This window comes from Ailuropoda melanoleuca, chromosome 5 (genome assembly GCF_002007445.2).
Source record: "Ailuropoda melanoleuca isolate Jingjing chromosome 5, ASM200744v2, whole genome shotgun sequence".
NCBI classification, from domain to species: Eukaryota; Metazoa; Chordata; class Mammalia; order Carnivora; family Ursidae; genus Ailuropoda; species Ailuropoda melanoleuca.
The window spans coordinates 39,318,829-39,340,882 of NC_048222.1; the positions used below are offsets into that span (position 1 = coordinate 39,318,829).

Here is a 22,054-nt window from a genome sequence, read left to right on the forward strand (position 1 = left end):
GCCAGGCCAGGAATCCAGATCTAGCCTCTTTCCAGCTCCTCCTGGCAGGTGGCCTTGGAGGAAGGAGGCGTGAGCGCCCTCCTCTGGCTGCTTTTTGGAGGCAGCTGGGCTGGGGCCGTGAGAAGGCCCGGCGGCCCTTTCGAGCCTCCCTTCTTCTATACTTGGGGCATATCAGATCGTGGCTTTTCCTGTGTGTCTGCTTTGCCATGAAGTCCTGGTGCCTACGGTTGTGTCATTAACTCTGGGGTGGCGTGGGAGGTGGCAGAAGGGACCCAGCACAGGAAAAATGGGCTTGATAGGAAGGCCATCAGCTGCCACCTGCTGGCTGGATTCAGGCTCCCAGCAAACCCTTTCTGGTCTTCGAATCTTGCCTTAATCACTGTGACCTTGAAATCCCAGATCTCCATCCCACTGCCCTCCTCCCACGTGAGGCCCTCCCGTTTCCACTGCCCCATGTTTTCCTCACGAGCTGTGTTAACCCTACTCACGCTAGCATCCCAACCTCAGGGACGTGTATGTCTACGAAGAGGGCTCCGGCAAGGGCAGTGCTTAACCCAAAGGGGCTCCGTATTGATGGGAAGTAGCTGGCAGTGTGACAGCCAGGTGTCAGGGAGGGGCTCGGAGCCAGGAACTTCGTAGGACTGCTCAGACCTAGCCCTGTAGGTGCTCACCTGTGCCAAGTAAGGCTGACCCATTTGTGTTTGTGACTGAATTAAAATGCCAAGGAAAGACAGACTGCAGGTTGTTTCCAAATAGAAACACATGTGCACAGAGAACAACGAGCTTCTGCCAACATCCCAGACAGGGCCGTCTTCCCCTCCCCGCTCCACACGCGCGCCGGGGAGGAAAGGGAGCTGGTAATGCTTCCTGTGGTCGAGGTAAGTGTCTGCTCCTGCTCCGAGCAGCCCCCGTCAGTGCGTGTGGCCCTTCCAAACAGTAAGGCGGGAAGCAGGGGCCTTGCGGTGGGGGTGTTTTCGGTATGAAGTCATTTCCCACAGTGAAGAAGCAGCCACATCCCACGTGGTCCTCTGGCAACCCAGGATGTTTTGCTCAGCACCAGGAGAGAGTCTAAAAATGCCCCAAGCCCATCTCGGAATCTCAGGAATCTGGCTGGAAGAGAACCCAGGAGACAACAAATCCCCAAACAACCACTTACCCTACACTGAACCCAGCAGAAGGGAAGCTCATTCCAGCCTCCAGTGGTTCTATGTCCCACTGGGAGATATGATGCCCACAGATAGACTCCTGGCTGAGCCCCTCAAGGGCAGGCCTGGTTCTTTCCTATTTCTGGGTTCCCAGCACCCAGTACTGAGTAGATCCAGCTACTCAGTGTGTGTTGTACTCTGTTGAAAACTCAGGTAGGTGTCTAGGGTGCAGGACAAGGAGTTCTAGGCATGCTCAGGAGGGACCTCTCCATAGAAGAGAAGGATCTGGAGTTTAGCCTAAGATGTCCTCACCTGGAGAAAAGAAGGGAGCACGCATGTGGTGGGGAACATGGCAGTAGATGCAGGTGCAAAGAACCATAAAGGGGTTTGCTTTCCTACGTTGTTACAACAATCAAAGAGGGCTCAGCGTCACAGACCAGGCATGGAATATTTCCTAGTAAATGAGAACTAAAGGTCTAAAGACAACCAATGAAGAGCGGAAGGGTTATTCAGCAATGCAGTTGGGAAAATGGGCTACTTGGGGGGAAGTCACATTTAACCCTGACCTTGAACAATTTGCCATTATTTCAGTAATGCTTAAAGAGCTGGCCAGTTGAGAATTGGGGATTCAGTGGGACAGAGGCACACATGAGACAGGTCTCGTTGTCCATTCACCTGCTCCCCTGGACCCGGGCAGGAGAATGTCTCAGTCGAGGTAGAAAGCATCTTCCTCAGCGTCCCAGCCAGGAGAAGGAGCCCTCCATAACCAGACTCTCAGTGACCCTAACATTTCTGCTCTAGGTCAACGCACAAAGTGCGTAGGGGTGTCTATGTTCGAACTCATGTTTGGCAAAAGTACTTTCCTGCACCCAAGCCCCGTAAGACACTGTTCTGCTGTTTCCCTTCTGCTGACCTATTTGTCCTACTTGAGCTGGACTCTGGGCGCTCTTGGCGATTTGTCCCATTCTCTCAACTGCTGGCGTAATGGAAACGGAAGTGTTAGACCAGGAAGGAACCCTAAAGTTGTCTTATTCCCTCATTTTACAGAAGGAGAAAGTGAAGGCCAGAGACGAGTAGCGAATTACTCAAGGTCACACAGCCAGTCAGAGGCAGAGCTGAGCTCGAACCACCCCTCCGGTCTCTGGCGCCCTGCCCAACGCTCCTCTGCCTCCCTTTGCCATTTCCTCTCCAGCCCTCTTTTCTAAGACTTTCCTTGCCTTCCTCTGGCTCTTCTGAGTTTCCTGTGGTGTCCACCCTGCCCCACACCTGTCCACCTTGCAGCCTGACAACCCTGCTCCATGACGACCCTGGCTTGGTGAGAGACGGAGTGTCTCCCAGTGGCCTGGCAGCCCCTGCCCAACATCTCATGATGGGCCCCAGCTCTCCTCTCGGACCAGACTCCCCCCGGCAGTGAGCCTGGCCGGCGGACTGGGCACGTGTGCCTCCTCCGGCTCCAGGCTCAGAAAATCCACATCCTTGTGCGTCTTCCCCACTACGGCAGCTGAGTGACCTTGAGCATGTCATTGTTCTTGATCTGATGACTCTTCTTGAAAATGGACATAATTTTAGAACACAGCACCTAGAGCTGCTGTGAAGGTCAAGAGTCAAGTATAAGGAAACTACGAAGCGTCACTCCGCGTAAAACACAGGCGTCCCCCAGCCCCCAGCCCCGGGCTGGACACAGAGCAGATGGTTACCGGATAACTGAAGAACCGTGGTTCTCAACTGGGGGCGATTTTCACATCCTGGGGACATTGAGTGATACCTGGAAACATTTTTATTGCTCACAACTGAGTAGGGGTGGCTATGGCGTCGCCTCGGCGGAGGCCAGGGATATTGATAAACAGCTTACAATGGTAGGACAGCCCTCACAGCAACGAATTATCTAGAATTGTCTGAACCAGTGGTGCTGGATCAGAAGCCTTGCTGTGGATGGACAAAAGTGTGAAATGATATCTGTAGGTACAGGCATGGTTTGTTGTTCCAGAAAGGCGAAAGCTGTGGCTGGGAAGTTGACCATCAAGACACCACGTGACCAAGAGCGGCAGCCCCTGGGGTTAAATGAGAGGGTCATGCCCAGGTTTGATAAGTTGAAAACATTTTATTTCAATTCTATCCTTGGGAGGCAGCATAAATAATCACAGAAGACCACAAAGGTCAATGGGGAAAAGAAAAAAAAGGTCCAGAAGTGTGAGGAGATGAGAACAGACACTGTCTAGCTGTGGGGGTGGAGGGCCCGGAGACCCTGCTTTAGCTGGCCCAGAGGGTGGAGGGTTCTTGGAGCAAAAGCCTGAGGGCTGGGGGCTTTCCCTGCCCAGGTGACCTGGAGGGGCTGAGGGAGCCCAGGCCTCGGTGGAGGGATGTACTGCAGGGTGGCCACGGGGAAAGCAGGGGTGGGGCATAATGCATCTAGTAGACCCTAGCTAATGAGAGAGGAGTGGACACCCGTTTCTTGACCCCCAGGCCAGATCTCGCTCCCGAATTGTGACTTTTCTGACAGCAGTGTTTATAGACTCTGTGGGAAGTGGGACGTGGCGGGAGAAAATAAGGAAACAAAACGTGTGCAGAAGACCCAATGAAATATGGCGTCTCAGAGAGTCCTGTGACCTCGGGTCACTTCTGTGTCCTCATCTGCAAAATGGAGAGAATGCTTCCCACCTCTTGGAGCAGAGGTGAGGCTTAAATGAGATCCTACGGGTCAAAGAACCGTGTAAACTTTAAAGTGCTGTACGGACGTGAGGGGCTGGGGTCCTTCTACGAGTGTAAGGCCGAAAGTGGCTGAGACAGCAGTGGTGAGAGATGCGCGCGGAGCACCCCTCGAAGTGATCGGACCCCTGTTCTGCCGTCCCCAGGGCCGAGCTCCACCCTTCTCAGCCTCGGCTTCCAGGAGGAAGGGGCCTCATCTGAGGGAGTCCCCCGGGGAGGGAGAGCAGAGGGTGGGGGCCGGGGCACCGAGCGGGAAGGGCCTCAACTGGGCAGTGTGACACATTGGCACTACTGGTGTTGGGCAGATGGTAGCAGTGGCTTTCAGTTCTCTTTCTCCACAGACACTTGGGCACTGGGGAAGCCCCCATGGGATTGGCATCTTGATGAGGTGGGAAGGGCCCTGGCCCGGAGTCTGGACACGCTGGGTCCTGGTCCTGGGTCAACTGCTGACCTTCTGGGTGACTTAGTGAGTCACTTCCCCATTGCAACCCTCAGTTCCGTCCTTCGTAAAATGGGGACACTACTCCCTACCCTGCCTACCTCACAAATTAAACAGGAAAGGGGTGTTCCAAGAGCTTTGAAGAGAATCATGGGAAGGCAAGGGGTCATTATGGCCTTGGTGAGCAATCCTCTTAATTCCCTGAAGACAAGAGAGAGGGGGCAAGGGACAGAAAGGAGCTGGGCTGCTTGCAACCCTTGTCAGGTGAGTCAGTCTTGCGGGGCTGCTGGGGAGGGGAGGCCGAACACCCCAGGCCTGGAACCCAGCCCTTATGGTGCACTCGGCAGGGATGCTGTGAGCCCCGGCAGGGAGGGCCGAGATGTCCTGGCAGCCCCTTGGCAGGGGAAAAGTTCAAGTTCTCCATCTCCTGGGGGCCTGGCTTGGCCCTCTGCCCCCTGGTCCATTGAGGGCTCCCGGCAGGGAGTCTGTGGTCTCTGCCCCTCCGAGGGGTGGCTGAGGCTGCTGGGGTGGCAGGGAAAGGGCGGTTCTCCAGCCGCGGGTCTCCAGGAGAGGCTGGGGACTTTCTCAGCAGGAGGTCGAGAGGTCCAAGGTCAGCTTCCAGGCCTCGAGGTGGCAGGCGGGGCCTCGGGCTGTCCCCAGCTCCAGGCCCGGCTCTGTGTCTGGGGGCGCCGGAGAAGGGGGAGTGAAGGGGCGCGTGGAAACCGCGGTGAGGTCGGAGGTCAGCTGAGAAGGGAGCCCCGCCGGGAGCTAACAGTTCTCGGGGCTGTTGAGCAAGTTTCTCAGCTCCAGCTGCAGCTGCCTAATGCGGATGTCCTTCTGGGCCAGCTCCTCTTTCAACCGCCGGATCTCATCCTGCTGCCGGAAGAACATTCGGAGGAGCTGGGGTGGGCGAAGAGAGGGGCGGCGGGGCCNCCCCCCGGCCTCCACCCCTTGTCCCCGGGCCTCCCCCTGACCCTCTTTAGTGTCCCCAGAGGCTCTTGTCCCTGCAGTGTGCCCTTCTCCAGACCCAGCTCACGGGCTCCCACTTCCCCTGGGAGTCCAACACCGCCCCCCTTCCCAAATATCTCCAGCTCACCCTCTTAGGGGTGCAGACAGAATACTCTTGTTTACCATTCTGAAGGGGAAACTTTCTACAATGTTTTGTATCCTTCTCTTCTCAGGGAAGCCGACCATGCAGAATGGAAGCCAGCTTTTCTGCCACCAAGGGCCACACTGCACCCCGATTCGCTGGCTGGGGTGGACACGGGCAAGCAGAAGGGTGGGACAGCCCTTCACTGAGACAAGGCCCTGGATTCACCAGTCCCGCCCCTTCCACCAGAACACAGACGGACAGGTGCTGGCAAAACCACTGAGCCCCGCAAAGCAGCGGGCCACGTGAGGAGCCCCCAGCCTTGAACTGAACGTTCCTGACACGCACTTGGGGGTGTCCTCCCACTCCCTGGTGTGAGCCGCACTGGTTCGTGCACACTTTAGCGAGATAGGAGCGACACTGAAGGAATAGTTCTGACAGAGACTTGTCGTTCCGTGAAAACTAAGTCGCATGCATTAGATAAAGCGGGTGCTGACCGAGTTGCTCCTGAGTTCCGGGCGAGCGGTATAAACATAAAGGATCGGGAATAGTTTGTATCTTACAGATTGTCCCAGAGTGGTGACCTGGCTGGATGGGTTTGTCAAAACTCACGGAGCTGGACACTACAAAGGACGGTTTTTACCACAGGGAAATTATACCTCAATAAATCTGTCTTAAGCAAGAAAAAATGGGGGAGCACCCCGAAAAAACCCTCAGGCTTTGTTTTCTTGCTCTACCTCGAAGGAATTGAAACTGCCATTTGGAACGAAAGGATGATTTCTTTGTGAAAGACATAGATTCCCAACCAGGAAGCTCCTCAAAGAAAAGTCTTGGTCCTGTGTCAAAACAGGATTTACGTATTTATTTATTTAATGTGTTAGTCTATGTGCTGCCGAAGTGAGCACTGTTTACTTAATCCATTAAATGAAAATGAATGGTTTAAAGACTGTCTCTATCATTTTTATGATTCTTTCTTTAACTGGCTTTTTTTTTTTAACCAACCGATCAGTCCTGGTTACATCTTTTTGAAGCGACGATGTGTTATTTGCCCCTGCATTAAATGATTCCATACACGCCTGTGGCTTCCAAGTTCTCAAATTCCTTTGCATCAATTTTTAGTCAGCTTTTGTTTTTTTAAAAAAAAAAACCCAAACAGTTTTATCGAGGTGTAATTCACATACCATAAGTTCCACTCCTTTGAAGTGTACGATGAACTGATTTTTAGTAAAATTCAGAGTTGTATTAAGTCTCCTCCCCTGGATCAAGCTACCGGTTTTTTTTCACACGTAGACCCACATGTCCACCATTTACAGTCCATTTTTCTAATTGGTTGTTTCCAATTGGCTGCGATGGTTTAAATTGTGGGTAAACCCAGAGTCAAAAGGCTCTGAGCAGATTTCTTTGCAATCGCAAAGAAGCACAAGCTTCGTTGCAGACAGACCGTGGGATCTGTGTTGCCTGCTCAGAGACCCTTGAAAATTTCCCTCTGGGTCCTCAGTTTCCCCGTTCACATAAACAAGCTTTAACGAAATGTTACTTGATTTCACAACTGCTCAACCCCGCCTCCCCCACATGGGCTCTGGAACTGAGCTCCGGCTCTTGGTAGGGCCCACCGGGGCTATCCCAGCAACTCGGGTACCTACTACCTTCTCAGGGTGCTTAAAAAAATTTTTTTTAAATGGAAAATGCCGAATAGGTACAAAAGTGGGAAGATTAGCGCTATGAACCTCCAAGTACTTCTCAATCAGCCCCAAGAAAGAATGCGGCCGTTCTTGCTTTATCTCTACTCCTACCCACTTCACCTCTTTCAGAAATTATTTTAAGGCAAATCTCATTTATCACTTGATTCCATCCAATCCTAAACATCTGACCGTCCCTCTATAATGGTATTAATATATTTTATAGCAATTATCAGTTTACCTTTCCAATTTCCCTATAAGACTGTGAGGTCTTGGAGGTCAGGAATAATCTTCTTTTTATGAATAATAGTGATAACCGTAAGTTGGTGTGACAAGAGACCTTTACGATGGCCCTGACATTACCCCACCCCTCAAGGGTGGACTGGACCTAGTAACTTGCTTCAGATGAATAGAAGATGGCAGAAGTGGTGGGCTGTCATTCCTAAGGTTAGGTTACAAAAAGACTGTGACTCCCCCATCTTGGACACCTTCTCTTGCTCACTCTGAGGGAAGCCAGCCGCCATGTTGTGAGCTGCCCTGCTGAGAGGTCCATACGGTAAGGGCCTGAGGGAGGCCTCTGGCTGATAGTCCATGGGGAACTGAGACCCTCAGGCCAACAACCCGTGAGGAAATGTGTCCTTCCAGCGGCCATGTGAGTGAACTTGGAAGCAGACCCTTCCCCGGCTGAGCCTTCAGATGCGGCTGCAGCCTAGCCGCCAATTTAACTACGAGAGACCGTGAACCACGGTGTCCGTTCTGAGATACTATGAGATAATAAATATTTGTGGGTTTAAGTCACTAAGTTTTGGGGTGACGTCTTACATAACAATAGATAACTAATACAGGGAGCCTCATTGAGCACTTCCTATGGGCCAGGACGAGTGCTAGACCCTAAGGAAATACCTTGTGTTATTCCTACGTGTTATTCCCCCCCCCCCCCCGCCCCTGAACTTTACCATGAGAAAGGGCAGGAAACCTGCATGGGCACAGCCGGGCAATAATAGAACTGGGACTCAGGTGTGGGTGGCTCCATGCAGCCCATCTCTAATTGAGCTACATCAAGCCAAGTCCTGGCACAGGGCAGGCATCTGTGGACCCTGGCTGAGCCAAACTCCGCCCCTGGTATTGGCACCAGGGCCTGGTGGTACAGTTGAAAGGGGAGAGGACTTCGGGGGGCATGGATAAGCCCCAGCTATGGTTGCCCCTGAATGAGCTGCTCCCATTCTAAAGGGTGCAAAGTACCTTCATAAACACAGCCTCTTCCCCCAAACAGGGAACTGTCAGACCCCATCCAGCCACAATGCCAGGGAGGAAGGCATGATGTAAGGCATGAGGCCAGCATTTCCTCTGTTAGTCAGCAATTTATAACTCCTGTAACAGCAAATGACAGCCCCGTTCTGAAATGAGACGCGGGACCGTGTGGGTTAGTGAGGGCTGGGATGGGGGGGGCATCAATAGCGCTACCATATCCCAGGCTCTATTTATTGGGGTCAGAGGCAACGGAAGCCAATAGCAGGCTACTTATGGTATTTGTCACAGAAAGAAAAATGCCCCAGATGGAGCCAGCTTAAAGGCCTGAAGCCCATAATTGAAATGTAAAGGTCTCGCTCTTTCAGGACCTGTAGAGGTAATAACTTATATTCCTTACCTCGTTCTCTGTCCTGGGCGGGACATTCTCTAATAAATCTATTCCATTGACCACAACAGTCTTCTTTTCTTTGATGGGAGCCTTAAATACCATTTTCGAGGACTTCTTATAGCCTTCCTTCAAAGACATCAGCACAGGATCTAAGAAAGGCAAGGGAAACGTTCATGCTGACAATTTGGTGGCGTGTCAAGGAACGATGTCTTTCATTCACACCATGCTTGACAGCTGGCCGAGCGTGGGGGGTGTCAAGAAGGACGCTACGCAAAGGGCAATGGGTGAACCAGAGTGAAGGCAAAAGCTGCCATCTCGAAGCCTCTCCTGGGGAGCCCGCCCCCTGCAGTACCTCGGTTGATGCCCCCCAGCCATTCATCGGGGGTCAGAGCTGGCTCAGTGCCCGGCGTCATGGGGTAAATATCTTCCTGGTAGGAATCCGACTGCAGTGGGGGGAGCAGAAGGGGGACAGATGGGGGCTGCTGAAAGAACCCTGGCTTTTCCGCAGCCCCTCTTTGCATACCTCCCACCAAGCTCCGCTGTCCTGCCTCCAAGCCTTAGCCCTCGGGCGTCTCCCGATTGGAATCCCCACCCAGCATTTGTCAGCAAGCCAGACTGTCCCCACCCTGGAATGGCCCTGATCTTCACCCCCCTCCCCCCGCCACCACCCAAATTGGGCCCGGAGTCCCCAGTCCACAGGACCTTCTTATTCTGGGTTCCTCAGGTGGCAGTCTGTGGCGAGCCAGGTAGGATTCAATGTGGGGGTCCCTTTGGAGCCCAGCGCAGCCCCACTCACCCTCCGGGGCACAATCATGGAGATGGGCTCGATGAGGCCCTTGAGAGTCACCAGCTTGTAGAAACGGAACACCTCGCATGCTGACACGTCCAGCCCATGCTTCGGCATGACCCCTGCGGACAGGCGCGCGCAGCTCCGTGGGTCCGGGCTGCCCCGTCAGCGCCCCTCCTCCCTGAGCACTTAGGCGGCAAGGATCTATGCCCACGGCAGCAGGTGCGCTGGGGGCTTCTTGAGCCAGGCTCTGTGTCTGGGTGGTACCATCTCAGATGAGGCCCTCGGGCCAGACCAGGCTCACCAAGTGCCCGCTTTAGAATGGGGGCCTTTTGTAACTGGAAGGAGCTATTGAAATATTCGAGTCTATTCCATTCTTTTGATAGATGAGACTCCTGCCGGTCTAGGGAAAGGGGCTTGCCGCAGGTCACAAAGGATGGCTGGGGCTGGGCCGCTGAGCCTGTCACCTTCTAAAATATACTAGCTTCCCTCAGCCTCTGTTTGGTTCTCAGAGAGAGCGGAGGAGAGAGAAACCTTTCTCCATGTGCCCTCCAGCCTGAGAGTGCTGTCCCGTTGTACATCTGGGGCCGACAAGGGCGTGTGTGTGCGTGCGTGTGTGTCCTACTATCGACGTGTGTGCGCTGGCCACCGTGTTCCTAACAGCGGTGTCTGCTATATACCGACTGAGGAATCTGAACGGTGTGGGGTTAGGAATGCAAGCTTTGGGGTCGGACACACCTGGTTCTGAGTCCTGACTCTGCCCCCCCCTGCTGGCTGGGCGACCTGGGGAAAATCTCTGCATCTCTGAGCTTCAGGTTCCCTGGCTGGTTAGAGGCGGACAGCAGGACCCTTCATGAGATGGTCAGGGGACTGAGCGAGAAGATGCTCGTTGACTGCCTGGCCTCATCGTGAGCACAGATAACGGTAGTTTCTTTTTCCCTGATGTGAAACTGAGTTAAGGTCCCAGCTCTCCTTGAGCAGAATGGAAAGCTGCTCTTGGAGATAAAGGAATTCTAGGAGCTGGAAGGAAGTACTGTAAAGGTACCCAAGTGGAATTTAGAGCCAGCAGTCCTGGCTTTGAATTCTGGCTCTGCCGCTTAGGGTCCATGCGACCTGCCTGGGGTGAGTTGCTTAGCCTCTCTGAGCCTATGACAAGTGCTTGGCTCATGGCAGACGCTCCACAGTGGCCACAGGCGAGGGGGAGAGGAGAAACAGTTCTCCCTGCTTCCTCCCTCCTCCTCCCTCTTCCTCAAGTCCTGCTGACCCTACTTCCTAAAGGGATTCATCACCCCATCTTCCTGCCCCCCTCACCAGCTACCATCCTTTCTTGGCTAGAAGTCCACAGTGGCCTTCAAATTGGTCTCTCTGCCTCCCTCCTGTCCTTTCCAAATCCATTCTCCCTACAGAAGCCAGAGCAACCTTAGACTAACATCTCAGATCGCATCACGCTGTCCCATCTCCCACCTGTCTGCCGAAGACAAAGAAAATCCTCCAGTGAGTTCCCAGTAAAACCCAAACTCCTTCCCCTGTGTAACGGTTCACTGTATGTGTCCGTGGGCTCTGGAAAGAAGGTCACCATCCCCAGTGTGGATGGGCATCATGCAAACCGCAGAGTGTCTGAACAGAGCAAAAGGGAGAGGAAGGAGGAAGTCACTCCTTTTCTTCCTGCCTCCCTGTTGGAACTGGAACCGCTCATGTCGTCTTCTCCTGCCCTTAGACTGGGATTCGCACCATCAACTCCCCTGGTTCTCGGGTCTTTAGACTTGGACTGAATGACACCGTCAGCTTTCCTCGGTCTCCAGGAAGCCAGCAGATCATGGGACTTTTTCTTTTTTTAAGATTTTATTATTTATTTGCGAGAGAGAGGGCATGAGCAGGGGGAGGGAGCAGAGGGAGAGGGAGAGGCAGACTCCCCACTGAGCAGGGAGCCCAACACCGGGCTGGATCCCAGGATCCTGAGATCACGACCTGAGCCAAAGGCAGACGCTTAACCAACTGAGCCACCCAGGTGCCCCGGTCATGGGACTTCTCAGCCTCCGTAATTGTGTGAGCCAGTTCCTCATAAATCCATATATATATATATATATTCCCCCCACCCCATTTCTCTGGAGACTCCTTCAAGAACACATCCTTCTAATCCATCCCATGGCGTCTGGCCCCTGCCCTCAGCTCCAGATTCACGTCCCAACCCTCTCCCCATCTTCTGCTACATTACAGAGCCTACACTTAGTCATACTGATTTCCGTTCTGTTTCTAGAACCTGCCGGGCTCATTCTTGCCACAGGGACCTTGCACCGACTGCTCCTCCTGCTGGCCCTACTCTTCCCTCTTCCTGCCTTTCAGATCTTGGCTTAAAAGGTCACCTCCACAGAGAGGCCTTCCCTGACTACCTGGTCCCAAATAGGCCCTAGTCACTCTCTGTTCAACTACCTTATATGAATCTCTGCCTAGAATTTATGACCATCCAGGATTTTCCTTCCTTATTTGTTTATTGTCTGTCTCCCTTTAATGGAATGTGAGCCCCACGAGAGTAAGGCTGGGTTCTGTATTTTGTACCACTGAGTCTAGAGGCTGCCCCCCAGTAAGTGTTTGTTGAATGACTATGTGAAAGAGCAGGAGGAACCAGGTGTTCTGCCAAGTGCTCTATCTAAACTTTATAATAGCCCTACCTAAAGGTAGGTTTGATTTTCCCTATTTCACAGGTGGAGAAACTGAGCCTCAGAAAGATGAGGTATACAGTTGAGTCTGAATGTAAACCTAGGTCTGACTCTAAAGTCCAGGCTGCTTTTTATTCTACTCAATGAAGAGGTGACAGTGAAGAGGAGAAGACAGAGTCGGGGAAGGCTGACGTCAGTGGAATGGTCACTGGGACTTCAGGCATGTCTCTGGGCCGCCATCCTGCTGTCAGTCCCTGAGGTGGGCTCTCGGGCCCTTCCAGCACAGGCAACCTGGAAGCCGGCTCTCAGGCCCTATCCGTAATGCCAGATGCCCAGGGAGCGAGCCAGACTCGGGCTCCAAGGTAAGGAGGGAACGGAGCCCCGGAAGAAACTTCTTCCAACTGGGCGATTCTGACCCCAAACAGGGAATTGCTGAATGACACGTGACGTCAGTGTTAGCTGACAGGAATGAAGATTTTGCTGTAAGGCTTTAGTGGTGGTAGAATGTGGGGTGTTAAGAACATCTCACCCCTGCCCTGACCCATGACGCTCCGTAGGATTTGCCTAAAGACTGGGGAGCCTGGGAGTGCAGGGATGGGGACCCCCTGGAACTTTCTCCTGTCTTCTCAGGCAAGAACAGAGCTGTTTCCAGACCCGGGAGGCCAGGCTTCCCAAAGGCTTCGGGAAAGGGTCTGGGCCTAGACCTTAGCCCAGGGTGTCAGGCACCGTGGACTAGCAGTCCGTCAGGGGGGCGCTGACGGGCTGGCTGAAGAGGGCAGGCTGACCTCGGGGCCTGCAGCCGTAGGTCCTCTTCTGATGGCCCAGGAGCTGTGGGCTTCTGAGTCTGCTAGTTCATTTCAAGGCGGGGGTGACCCGTGAGCCAAATGACCGGTCTCTCGTTCCATAGCATCACAGCCAAGGAAGCCTCTGGAGGCCCCCCCCCTTACCTAGGCCTTTCTGCGGGGCTGGGGAGCGGAACTCCATGAGGTAACTCAAGAAGGGCTTCTCAGTGCTGATCTCGTAGTACCGGATGTTGCCATCTCCCTGGGGGCAGGGAGAGAGCGAGGGAGGTGAGGAAAGTGGGGGGTGGTCCCGGGGGTCTGCTGAAGGAAGCCTCTGCTGTGCCTCAGGGGTGGTCAAAAGGCCAGGGAGCCCTGGGCTCTAGACCCAGGGCCGGCTGCCCCAGGGCGCTGAGGGAGGCGGGGGACGCCGTGTGTGTAGACAGCGCTTCTGATACACGAGGCCATATTTGCCAAAGAGCACCTGGCAGGTGCCTCAAATGTCACCATGAGTCACTGTCCTCTACACTTCTGGCTCTGATCCTTATTCCGGTGCAAACCCCACCCCAGTGCACCTCTGACGTCACTGACACTTCAGTGGGAATGAACGGCAGACCCGTGGGCAGGTTCTGATGGAAGAAAGTGAGAGCCCGAGGGGGCGACCAGGGAAGACCAGAGAGGTTAGCCTGGCTCTTCTTAGGGGGCAGGGCAGGAGCAGGGGCACAATGGGGTGGGGTCTCCCACAGGCTGTCCCCGTGCCTCCCGCCGCTCATCGCCTACTACCTTTCCAGCCAGGTAGAGCATGTGGGTGTCAGCATCGTAGAAGGGGAACAGGAGGCCTGACAGCCCATCAATTTCCTCCTCGATCAGGGGCATGGACAGGTCCTCCTGGGGGCATGAAGACCGGTATCAGCCTATGTCCCGGCAAGATGGCCCCTTACCGCCTTCCCTGACCCCAGCAAAGCCCCCAGAGCGACCACCCTTCCATGTCAGCAGCCGGCCTTCCTGGGGCTGACCTGGTCCCAGAGGGCGATTTGTCTCGTGTTCCACCTGGAGACCCCTGTCGTGAGAAGCCGTTTCATGTTTCCCAGGAACACCACCCGGTTCACTCTGTGGTTTTTGCAGTTTGCCTCCTGGTGGGGACAGAGAGAGCTGGTGAGCCAGGGCCCCGGACACTAGGGAACTGTGGTGGGCTGAATGGGGCCCCCAAAAGCTAGGTCCAGGCCTTCCTCCGTGGAGCCTGCGAGATGGGGTCCTTCACTGCCTTGGATTATCCAAGGGGGCCCTAAAGGTCATCGCGAGCATTCTTGGGAGAGGTAAGAAAAAGGGAGGCGCTGCAGACACACAGAGGAGGTGACGTGACTCTGGTGGCCAAGAGCGGAGTGATGCGGCCACAAGCTGGAGGAGGTGAGGGAGGGTTCTCTCCCGGAGCCTTGGGGGTGCGCAGCCTTGACTTCGGACTTCCGGCCTGGGCAGCTTCGAGAGAAGCACTTCGCTGCTGTTAAGCCTCAGACGGTGGGGATTCCTTCCAGCCGCCGGAGGAGGCCGCCCGTAGGCGCTGTGGAGCTAAGGGGCCCTGGGGCTGGGAAACTAGGCCTTTCTGCCGTGTCCCAGGGGGTGGGGGTGGGGAACGGGAAGGGGGAGCTGATGTCAGCTGTGCCAGGGGCTCTGAGGGAGGCATCTCTCCCAGGTGTCACAACAGCAACTACTGGAAGGCATCTCCAAGGTCAAGGATGAGGCTCAGGAGCTCAGGGGACTCCCGGGTCACTGCCCCACCGACTGGCTTCACCGGGACTCCTTCTAACCGGGCCAGCCTCCGCCTCCTTTTCCCCCTGCCTCTTGGTTCGTGACCCTTCCTTTTCCTCCTAATACATGACAGTCCTTTGCCGGGATGAGTAAGCATCAGGTCTGAAACCAGAGGCTGGCGGAGCAGCGCAGAGACCCGGGCTGGTGTCCCTTCTGGTCCTGCCCAACGAGGATAGCCCCCAGGAGCCCCACCTCTCAGGCCTGCATCGTGTCTGTGAGATGGAGCCTGTGTTCTCTGTTCAGCAGCGGCTCTGGGGGCCGCTGGCTGGGCTGGGATTCCAGCTCCGCCTATCTGAGCTTCCATCTCGAACCCTCCCCAAGCCTCGGTTCCCGTGCGAAGCGGGGAGAGTAACCGTGCCCACGTTAGCAGGCTGTCGGGAGGGATCAGCGAGTCAGGCTGTGGAGCCACATAGCGAGCTCGGAGTCGGGGCTGCTGGACCCTGAGGATGCTAGTGGCTCTGAGGGTCGTTACCCGTGGTGGTAGTAGGAGATGGCTTTCTGCTCTTGCAATTTCGGACTCTTCCAGGATAAACGGCACCAGGTCAAGCATCAGTCCTTTCTTGCGTAGGAGGCAAAACTCCCATTTCATCCACATTTTCTGTCCCAGCTGGCCCGTGACTGGCATGCGGTAGGCGCTCAGAAAACGTTCCTCTCTTACTCCCAAATGGCATCTAAGCCCTTCCTCACAGTCAAGGCCCGGGAGACTCAAAGACCAAGCTGGAGCTGAATTCACCGGCAACCTCCCCGTGTGGAGCCATCCCTGGGGCCGGTGCCCTGAGCCATGTCCCTCAGGCTCGTCCCATGCAGGTGGCCGGGCATGAGTCCAGAGCCCCCTCTCCTGGGCCCATATTGGGCAACACCCCGGGATTTGCGTGCTGAAGGGGGTCACGCATTCTGCCCCCCAAGCAGGCCAGAAGAATCCCACCTGGGGAGAGGGGTAGAGTGGGGATGAGAAAGGGTCCTGAGGTCCTTCCCCACGCAGACTAAGGGTCCCGAGGTCCTTCCCCACACAGACTAAGCAGCTGAGAAGAACCCAGAACCCAGCGGCTGGTCCGCGGAGGTGCAGGGCAGGTGCATGGGAGAAGGGGAGCTGGCACAGCCGTTTCCTCTAGGCCTGACTGAGAGCCACGCCCCAGATCCCGACACCCTCTCTTCCCCTCAAAGACTGTGGGGCTTCACCTGTAGGACGCGGCCCGAGCGGGGCTCGATCACGCGAAGCTTCTTGTCCTTGCACGTGGTGGTGAGTAGGCTGCCGTCCGTGTTGAAGGACATGCAGAGGATCACATCTGAGTGGCAGTCTATCATCTTCACCGGCTCTCCCACGTCCAGGTTCCAGATGAGGACCTGCCAGGGGAGGGTGGGCCATGCAGGAGGCCGGCTAGGCCCTGCAGCTGAGCCCGGAGCTGTCTGTCCCCAGTCTGCACCCGATGGCCCTGGGAGAGACGCCCCATGCGGGGTCTGGCTGTGCTGGGAGGCAGGCCGGGGCGTGAAACTCTGTATGCAAGGCTGACGCTCCCTGTCTCACAAATCCACGGCTGTCCCTCTGCAGAGCCCAGCCCCAGCGTGGGCTCGGTTTCTGCTACGAGCCAGAAGGACTCGTGTTCCCAGCCAGGGTCCCGTGGCCCTCACACCTCTTGGGAGGGCGTGCCCTTCTCTTCCCTCCGGCAACTTTGGTTGCTCCTTTTTCCGATCAAGAGGGCAGCAGCCACTTCTAGATTTAAGAAGTGGCTCGGAAGAGGGTGTGGGAAGGAGTGGGCCTTCTCTTCTAATCCATAGGGGCCAGAGAAGCCGGAGAGACGGCCTCTGCGGACCCTGGCAATGATGGGCCCACCGGCGATGCCCAGCTCTGAGTAGCGAATGAATGAATGAATGAATGAATGAACAGACAGACGGGACAATGTTGGTCAACAAGCTCAGGAGAGTAACGGTGCTCCTTACAGGTGGCCCCTAAAGAGAGCACCCCTCCAACCCCGGCTGCTGCCGGGCCACTCACCTTGTAGTCATAACCGGCGCTGAACAGGATGTTGTTGGTGGTGGGGTGCCACTCGACCAGCCCCACGCGCCGGCTGTGCCCGTGCAGGNCCTGTGTTCTCTGTTCAGCAGCGGCTCTGGGGGCCGCTGGCTGGGCTGGGATTCCAGCTCCGCCTATCTGAGCTTCCATCTCGAACCCTCCCCAAGCCTCGGTTCCCGTGCGAAGCGGGGAGAGTAACCGTGCCCACGTTAGCAGGCTGTCGGGAGGGATCAGCGAGTCAGGCTGTGGAGCCACATAGCGAGCTCGGAGTCGGGGCTGCTGGACCCTGAGGATGCTAGTGGCTCTGAGGGTCGTTACCCGTGGTGGTAGTAGGAGATGGCTTTCTGCTCTTGCAATTTCGGACTCTTCCAGGATAAACGGCACCAGGTCAAGCATCAGTCCTTTCTTGCGTAGGAGGCAAAACTCCCATTTCATCCACATTTTCTGTCCCAGCTGGCCCGTGACTGGCATGCGGTAGGCGCTCAGAAAACGTTCCTCTCTTACTCCCAAATGGCATCTAAGCCCTTCCTCACAGTCAAGGCCCGGGAGACTCAAAGACCAAGCTGGAGCTGAATTCACCGGCAACCTCCCCGTGTGGAGCCATCCCTGGGGCCGGTGCCCTGAGCCATGTCCCTCAGGCTCGTCCCATGCAGGTGGCCGGGCATGAGTCCAGAGCCCCCTCTCCTGGGCCCATATTGGGCAACACCCCGGGATTTGCGTGCTGAAGGGGGTCACGCATTCTGCCCCCCAAGCAGGCCAGAAGAATCCCACCTGGGGAGAGGGGTAGAGTGGGGATGAGAAAGGGTCCTGAGGTCCTTCCCCACGCAGACTAAGGGTCCCGAGGTCCTTCCCCACACAGACTAAGCAGCTGAGAAGAACCCAGAACCCAGCGGCTGGTCCGCGGAGGTGCAGGGCAGGTNGCTCCAGGAGAGCCTCGGTCATGTTCCGCTTCAAGCCCCCCTCGGGGATCTCCCAGATCCGCACCTGCAGAGGGGGACGGAGGGCTGAGGCTGGGTGGGCGAGGGCCAGGGGAAGCCCCGGCCGGCCCTCTCCCTCAGAGCCCAGGCTTCCCCCAATCTGCGCAGGGGGCAACCCCGGCTGGTCCGGTGGGCAGAGCCCGACTGAGGGTCCGGGTNTCAAGGCCCGGGAGACTCAAAGACCAAGCTGGAGCTGAATTCACCGGCAACCTCCCCGTGTGGAGCCATCCCTGGGGCCGGTGCCCTGAGCCATGTCCCTCAGGCTCGTCCCATGCAGGTGGCCGGGCATGAGTCCAGAGCCCCCTCTCCTGGGCCCATATTGGGCAACACCCCGGGATTTGCGTGCTGAAGGGGGTCACGNCGAGGCTCCGGGTGCAACTTCACACAGCAGGCAGCTTTCGGAGACGGCTGTACTTAAGGGCCTATCTCTGCCTCCCTTTCCACGCCCTTCTACGAGCTCTGATCTCAGCCTCGGCAGCNTGCATGGGAGAAGGGGAGCTGGCACAGCCGTTTCCTCTAGGCCTGACTGAGAGCCACGCCCCAGATCCCGACACCCTCTCTTCCCCTCAAAGACTGTGGGGCTTCACCTGTAGGACGCGGCCCGAGCGGGGCTCGATCACGNGGAGACGGCTGTACTTAAGGGCCTATCTCTGCCTCCCTTTCCACGCCCTTCTACGAGCTCTGATCTCAGCCTCGGCAGCTCTGTTAGCACCACATGGCCCGTTGCTCCTCACCAAGGTGGACACGAGAGCAGAGGAAAACCCATCTGGGACGCTGGGAGGCCCAGAGTCTCTCCTGAGAGGTGAGGCTCCAAGGGGCAGAGACTGAGCAGATGTTTGGAGCCTCCACCCGGAGGAAGGGCAGAGCCTGGGTGCGCCACGATTTGCAGTCTTGTGGACGTTGGTAAAGAAGCAGAAAGAGGGGCGNGCGAAGCTTCTTGTCCTTGCACGTGGTGGTGAGTAGGCTGCCGTCCGTGTTGAAGGACATGCAGAGGATCACATCTGAGTGGCAGTCTATCATCTTCACCGGCTCTCCCACGTCCAGGTTCCAGATGAGGACCTGCCAGGGGAGGGTGGGCCATGCAGGAGGCCGGCTAGGCCCTGCAGCTGAGCCCGGAGCTGTCTGTCCCCAGTCTGCACCCGATGGCCCTGGGAGAGACGCCCCATGCGGGGTCTGGCTGTGCTGGGAGGCAGGCCGGGGCGNCAGTTGGTTAAGCGTCTGCCTTTGGCTCAGGTCATGATCTCCGGGTCCTGGGATGGAGCCCCAGGTTGGGCTTCCTGCTCAGTAGGGAGTCTGCTTTTCCCTCGTCCTCTCCCCTCTGCTTGTGCTCTTTCTCTCTCTCAAATGAAGAAATAAAATCTTAAAANGCCGGTCCGGTGGGCAGAGCCCGACTGAGGGTCCGGGCGAGGCTCCGGGTGCAACTTCACACAGCAGGCAGCTTTCGGAGACGGCTGTACTTAAGGGCCTATCTCTGCCTCCCTTTCCACGCCCTTCTACGAGCTCTGATCTCAGCCTCGGCAGCTCTGTTAGCACCACATGGCCCGTTGCTCCTCACCAAGGTGGACACGAGAGCAGAGGAAAACCCATCTGGGACGCTGGGAGGCCCAGAGTCTCTCCTGAGAGGTGAGGCTCCAAGGGGCAGAGACTGAGCAGATGTTTGGAGCCTCCACCCGGAGGAAGGGCAGAGCCTGGGTGCGCCACGATTTGCAGTCTTGTGGACGTTGGTAAAGAAGCAGAAAGAGGGGCGCCTGGCTGGCTCAGTTGGTTAAGCGTCTGCCTTTGGCTCAGGTCATGATCTCCGGGTCCTGGGATGGAGCCCCAGGTTGGGCTCCCTGCTCAGTAGGGAGTCTGCTTTTCCCTCGGCCTCTCCCCTCTGCTTGTGCTCTCTCTTTCTCTCTCTCAAATGAAGAAATAAAATCTTAAAAAAAAAAAAAAGCAGCAGAAAGGGATGAGGGGCCGAGAGGAGGAGGGGACACATGAGGGAGCAGAGAGCAGAGACTACGTGGCCCCAGAGAGAGGGAGTGCACAGTTTCTCTGCCCTGTTTGAGTACCCTCCTGGTTCCTGACATCAGCCCCGCTGGGCTTCCATTTCTCGGGCCACACACGCTCTGTATCGTTGCAATGGTNGGGAGTGCGCAGTTTCTCTGCGCTGTTTGAGTACCCTCCTGGTTCCTGACATCAGCCCCGCTGGGCTTCCATTTCTCGGGCCACACACGCTCTGTATCGTTGCAATGGTTTCATCCACAAATGGGAGGAAAAACCCTTTGCCTTGCCTTGCCTCCCGGTGGAATAAAATGAGATGCCGGTTGCCCAAGTTTGTAAACTGTAAAGTGCTCAAAAGACCGAAGGAATTCTAAGCCCTGTTAAAATCGTTGTCATCATGAATACTGTTGATTTTGCTCTGACTAGAGAGGGAAGAGCACAGGTCACTACAGCTTAGGGCACCTTTGAAGCAAAGCTTTTGAAAAGCTGAACTCCACCCTTGCCAGTAAGGAGAAAAACTGGAAAAACAGCTTTGAGATACCATTTATAATTTCGAACTGGGAGGTGGGGTGGGGGACAGCCAGTGTTGGCAAGATTATATCCTGGGACTGGTAGATGTAATTGGTGTTGGTAGTATTATAAATGATAGTAAGTCTTCTGGAAGCAATCTGGCAATCTTTATAGCAGGAACCACAAAGATATCTATGTCGTATTCCTTGATCTGGTAATTTCACTCTGAAAATCCGAAATAAGCAAAAATCTCTGTGTACGAAGGTGTTCACTGCGACACGGAAAATTTAGCAACACTCCAAGTGACCAACTGTAGGGGAACAATTTAATATGTTATTATGCAATATTAGCTATTCGATGATAATTCTGAAGCCTGTGAATAAACATGGAACTCCAAAGGCAGTCCTTGGGACAGGGGGGAAGGCTGGGACCTGGGGGGTGCCCCCAAGGGGATTCCCATGGTGATTTTCCTTCTTCTTGTGTCCCCAGAAGACCCCATGTAGGCGTGGGAGGCTTCAGGGTAAGAGAGGCAAGCTCAAGCAAACGTTTGGGCTTCCCCTTTAGTGTACTAGTCTCAGTTTAAAGAACATGCCCAAGGGGCACCTGAGTGGCTCAGTCAGCTAAGCATCTGCCTTTGGCTCAGGGTCCTGGGATCGAGCCCCACATCGGGCTCTCTGCTCAGTGGGGAGCCTGCATCTTCCTCTCTCTCTGCCTACACTCTGTCTACTTGTCCTCTCTTTCTCCCTCTCTGTCAAATGAATAAATAAAATCTTAAAAAAAATTTTAAAAACATGCTCGAGAAAAAGGTTATAATTAGGGGACAGTTTAAAACATTTTTATGACATCGCCATCCCCTGTGGTTGGTCCAGCTCTCCAGAAAAGCCCTGCATGATGGCAGGGGCTGGGGGAGCGAGGCGACACAGAAGGGACCCAGCAGGGCCCGTGGCTTTTCCTCAGTGGGCCCTGTATAGGGCATTCAGAGATGAGGTCTGATCGGAAGCAGAGGAGAGGGTGGAGCAGGGGCCCGTGTAGATGACTGCATGGTCACCAATAAGACACAGTCCTCTTGTCCCCCGTGCACTAGAGGAAGGTGACCGTTGAAGAGAGGAGACCAATGCTTGGGTTGGACACACACCATGAGCACGCACGCCCGCGTGCACACCCCCCCCCACGCCCTCTCCACTTCTTTCTCTCCTACCGGCAGGGAGGCTGTTAGATGTGTTCTTCTGCAACGTACTTTTTTTTTTTTTTAAGATTTTATTTATTTATTTGACAGAGAGAGAGACAGTCAGCGAGAGAGGGAACACAAGCAGGGGGAGTGGGAGAGGGAGAAGCAGGCTCCCACCAAGCAGGGAGCCCGATGCGGGGCTCGATCCCAGGACTCTGGGATCACGCCCTGAGCCGAAGGCAGACGCTTAATGACTGAGCCACTCAGGTGCCCCACTGCAACTTGCTTTTCTGCTGTAACAGGTAGCGAGCATCTTCCCACCCCAGTGCACACGGATTTCCCTTGTCTCAGCGAGTGGCCGGAGGGACACGTGTTGCGTGACTGTGCTGGGATGGGTTGCATCAGTCTCTACTTACAGACACCTGGGCTCTGCCCGCTTTTGTCCCTCTTACGAGTCACTCTGTGCGGAGCAGCCCAGGAATACAAGTTTGGGCGAGAATAGTCCTGTAAGGCACTTGCCTCCAAGTGGCTTCATTTTTTAATAGTTACTGTAAAACTGTCCCCAAAATCTGTCCCAGTTTTCGCCACCAGAGTCTGAGAGCACTTCTTTACCTACGTCTCCGACGATACCTTCAGAAATAGGCCTCTGCCCACCCAACAGGTCGAAAATGCCATCTC

At 55.5% G+C, this 22,054-nt stretch overlaps 1 protein-coding gene across 4 annotated transcripts in view; it reads right to left on the minus strand.

Moving 5' to 3' along the window:
* Positions 1-3,226: 3,226 nt before the first annotated feature.
* CORO2B (coronin 2B) overlaps positions 3,227-22,054 on the minus strand; it is a 128,748-nt gene continuing 109,920 nt past the window's right edge. For 3 of the 4 annotated variants that reach the window (XM_019801162.2, XM_019801160.2, XM_034660768.1), the window contains exons 4-13: positions 17,660-17,722; positions 16,721-16,807; positions 15,907-16,071; positions 13,938-14,054; positions 13,705-13,809; positions 13,090-13,186; positions 9,495-9,607; positions 9,051-9,141; positions 8,708-8,847; positions 5,059-5,190 (exon numbers count right to left, since the gene is read on the minus strand). In XM_019801162.2, the coding sequence (XP_019656721.2) occupies positions 5,059-5,190; positions 8,708-8,847; positions 9,051-9,141; positions 9,495-9,607; positions 13,090-13,186; positions 13,705-13,809; positions 13,938-14,054; positions 15,907-16,071; positions 16,721-16,807; positions 17,660-17,722 (1,110 nt within the window). Of the gene's footprint in view, positions 5,191-8,707; positions 8,848-9,050; positions 9,142-9,494; positions 9,608-13,089; positions 13,187-13,704; positions 13,810-13,937; positions 14,055-15,906; positions 16,072-16,720; positions 16,808-17,659; positions 17,723-22,054 lie in introns of all 4 variants that reach the window. The other variant, XM_034660767.1, reaches the window with a different exon arrangement.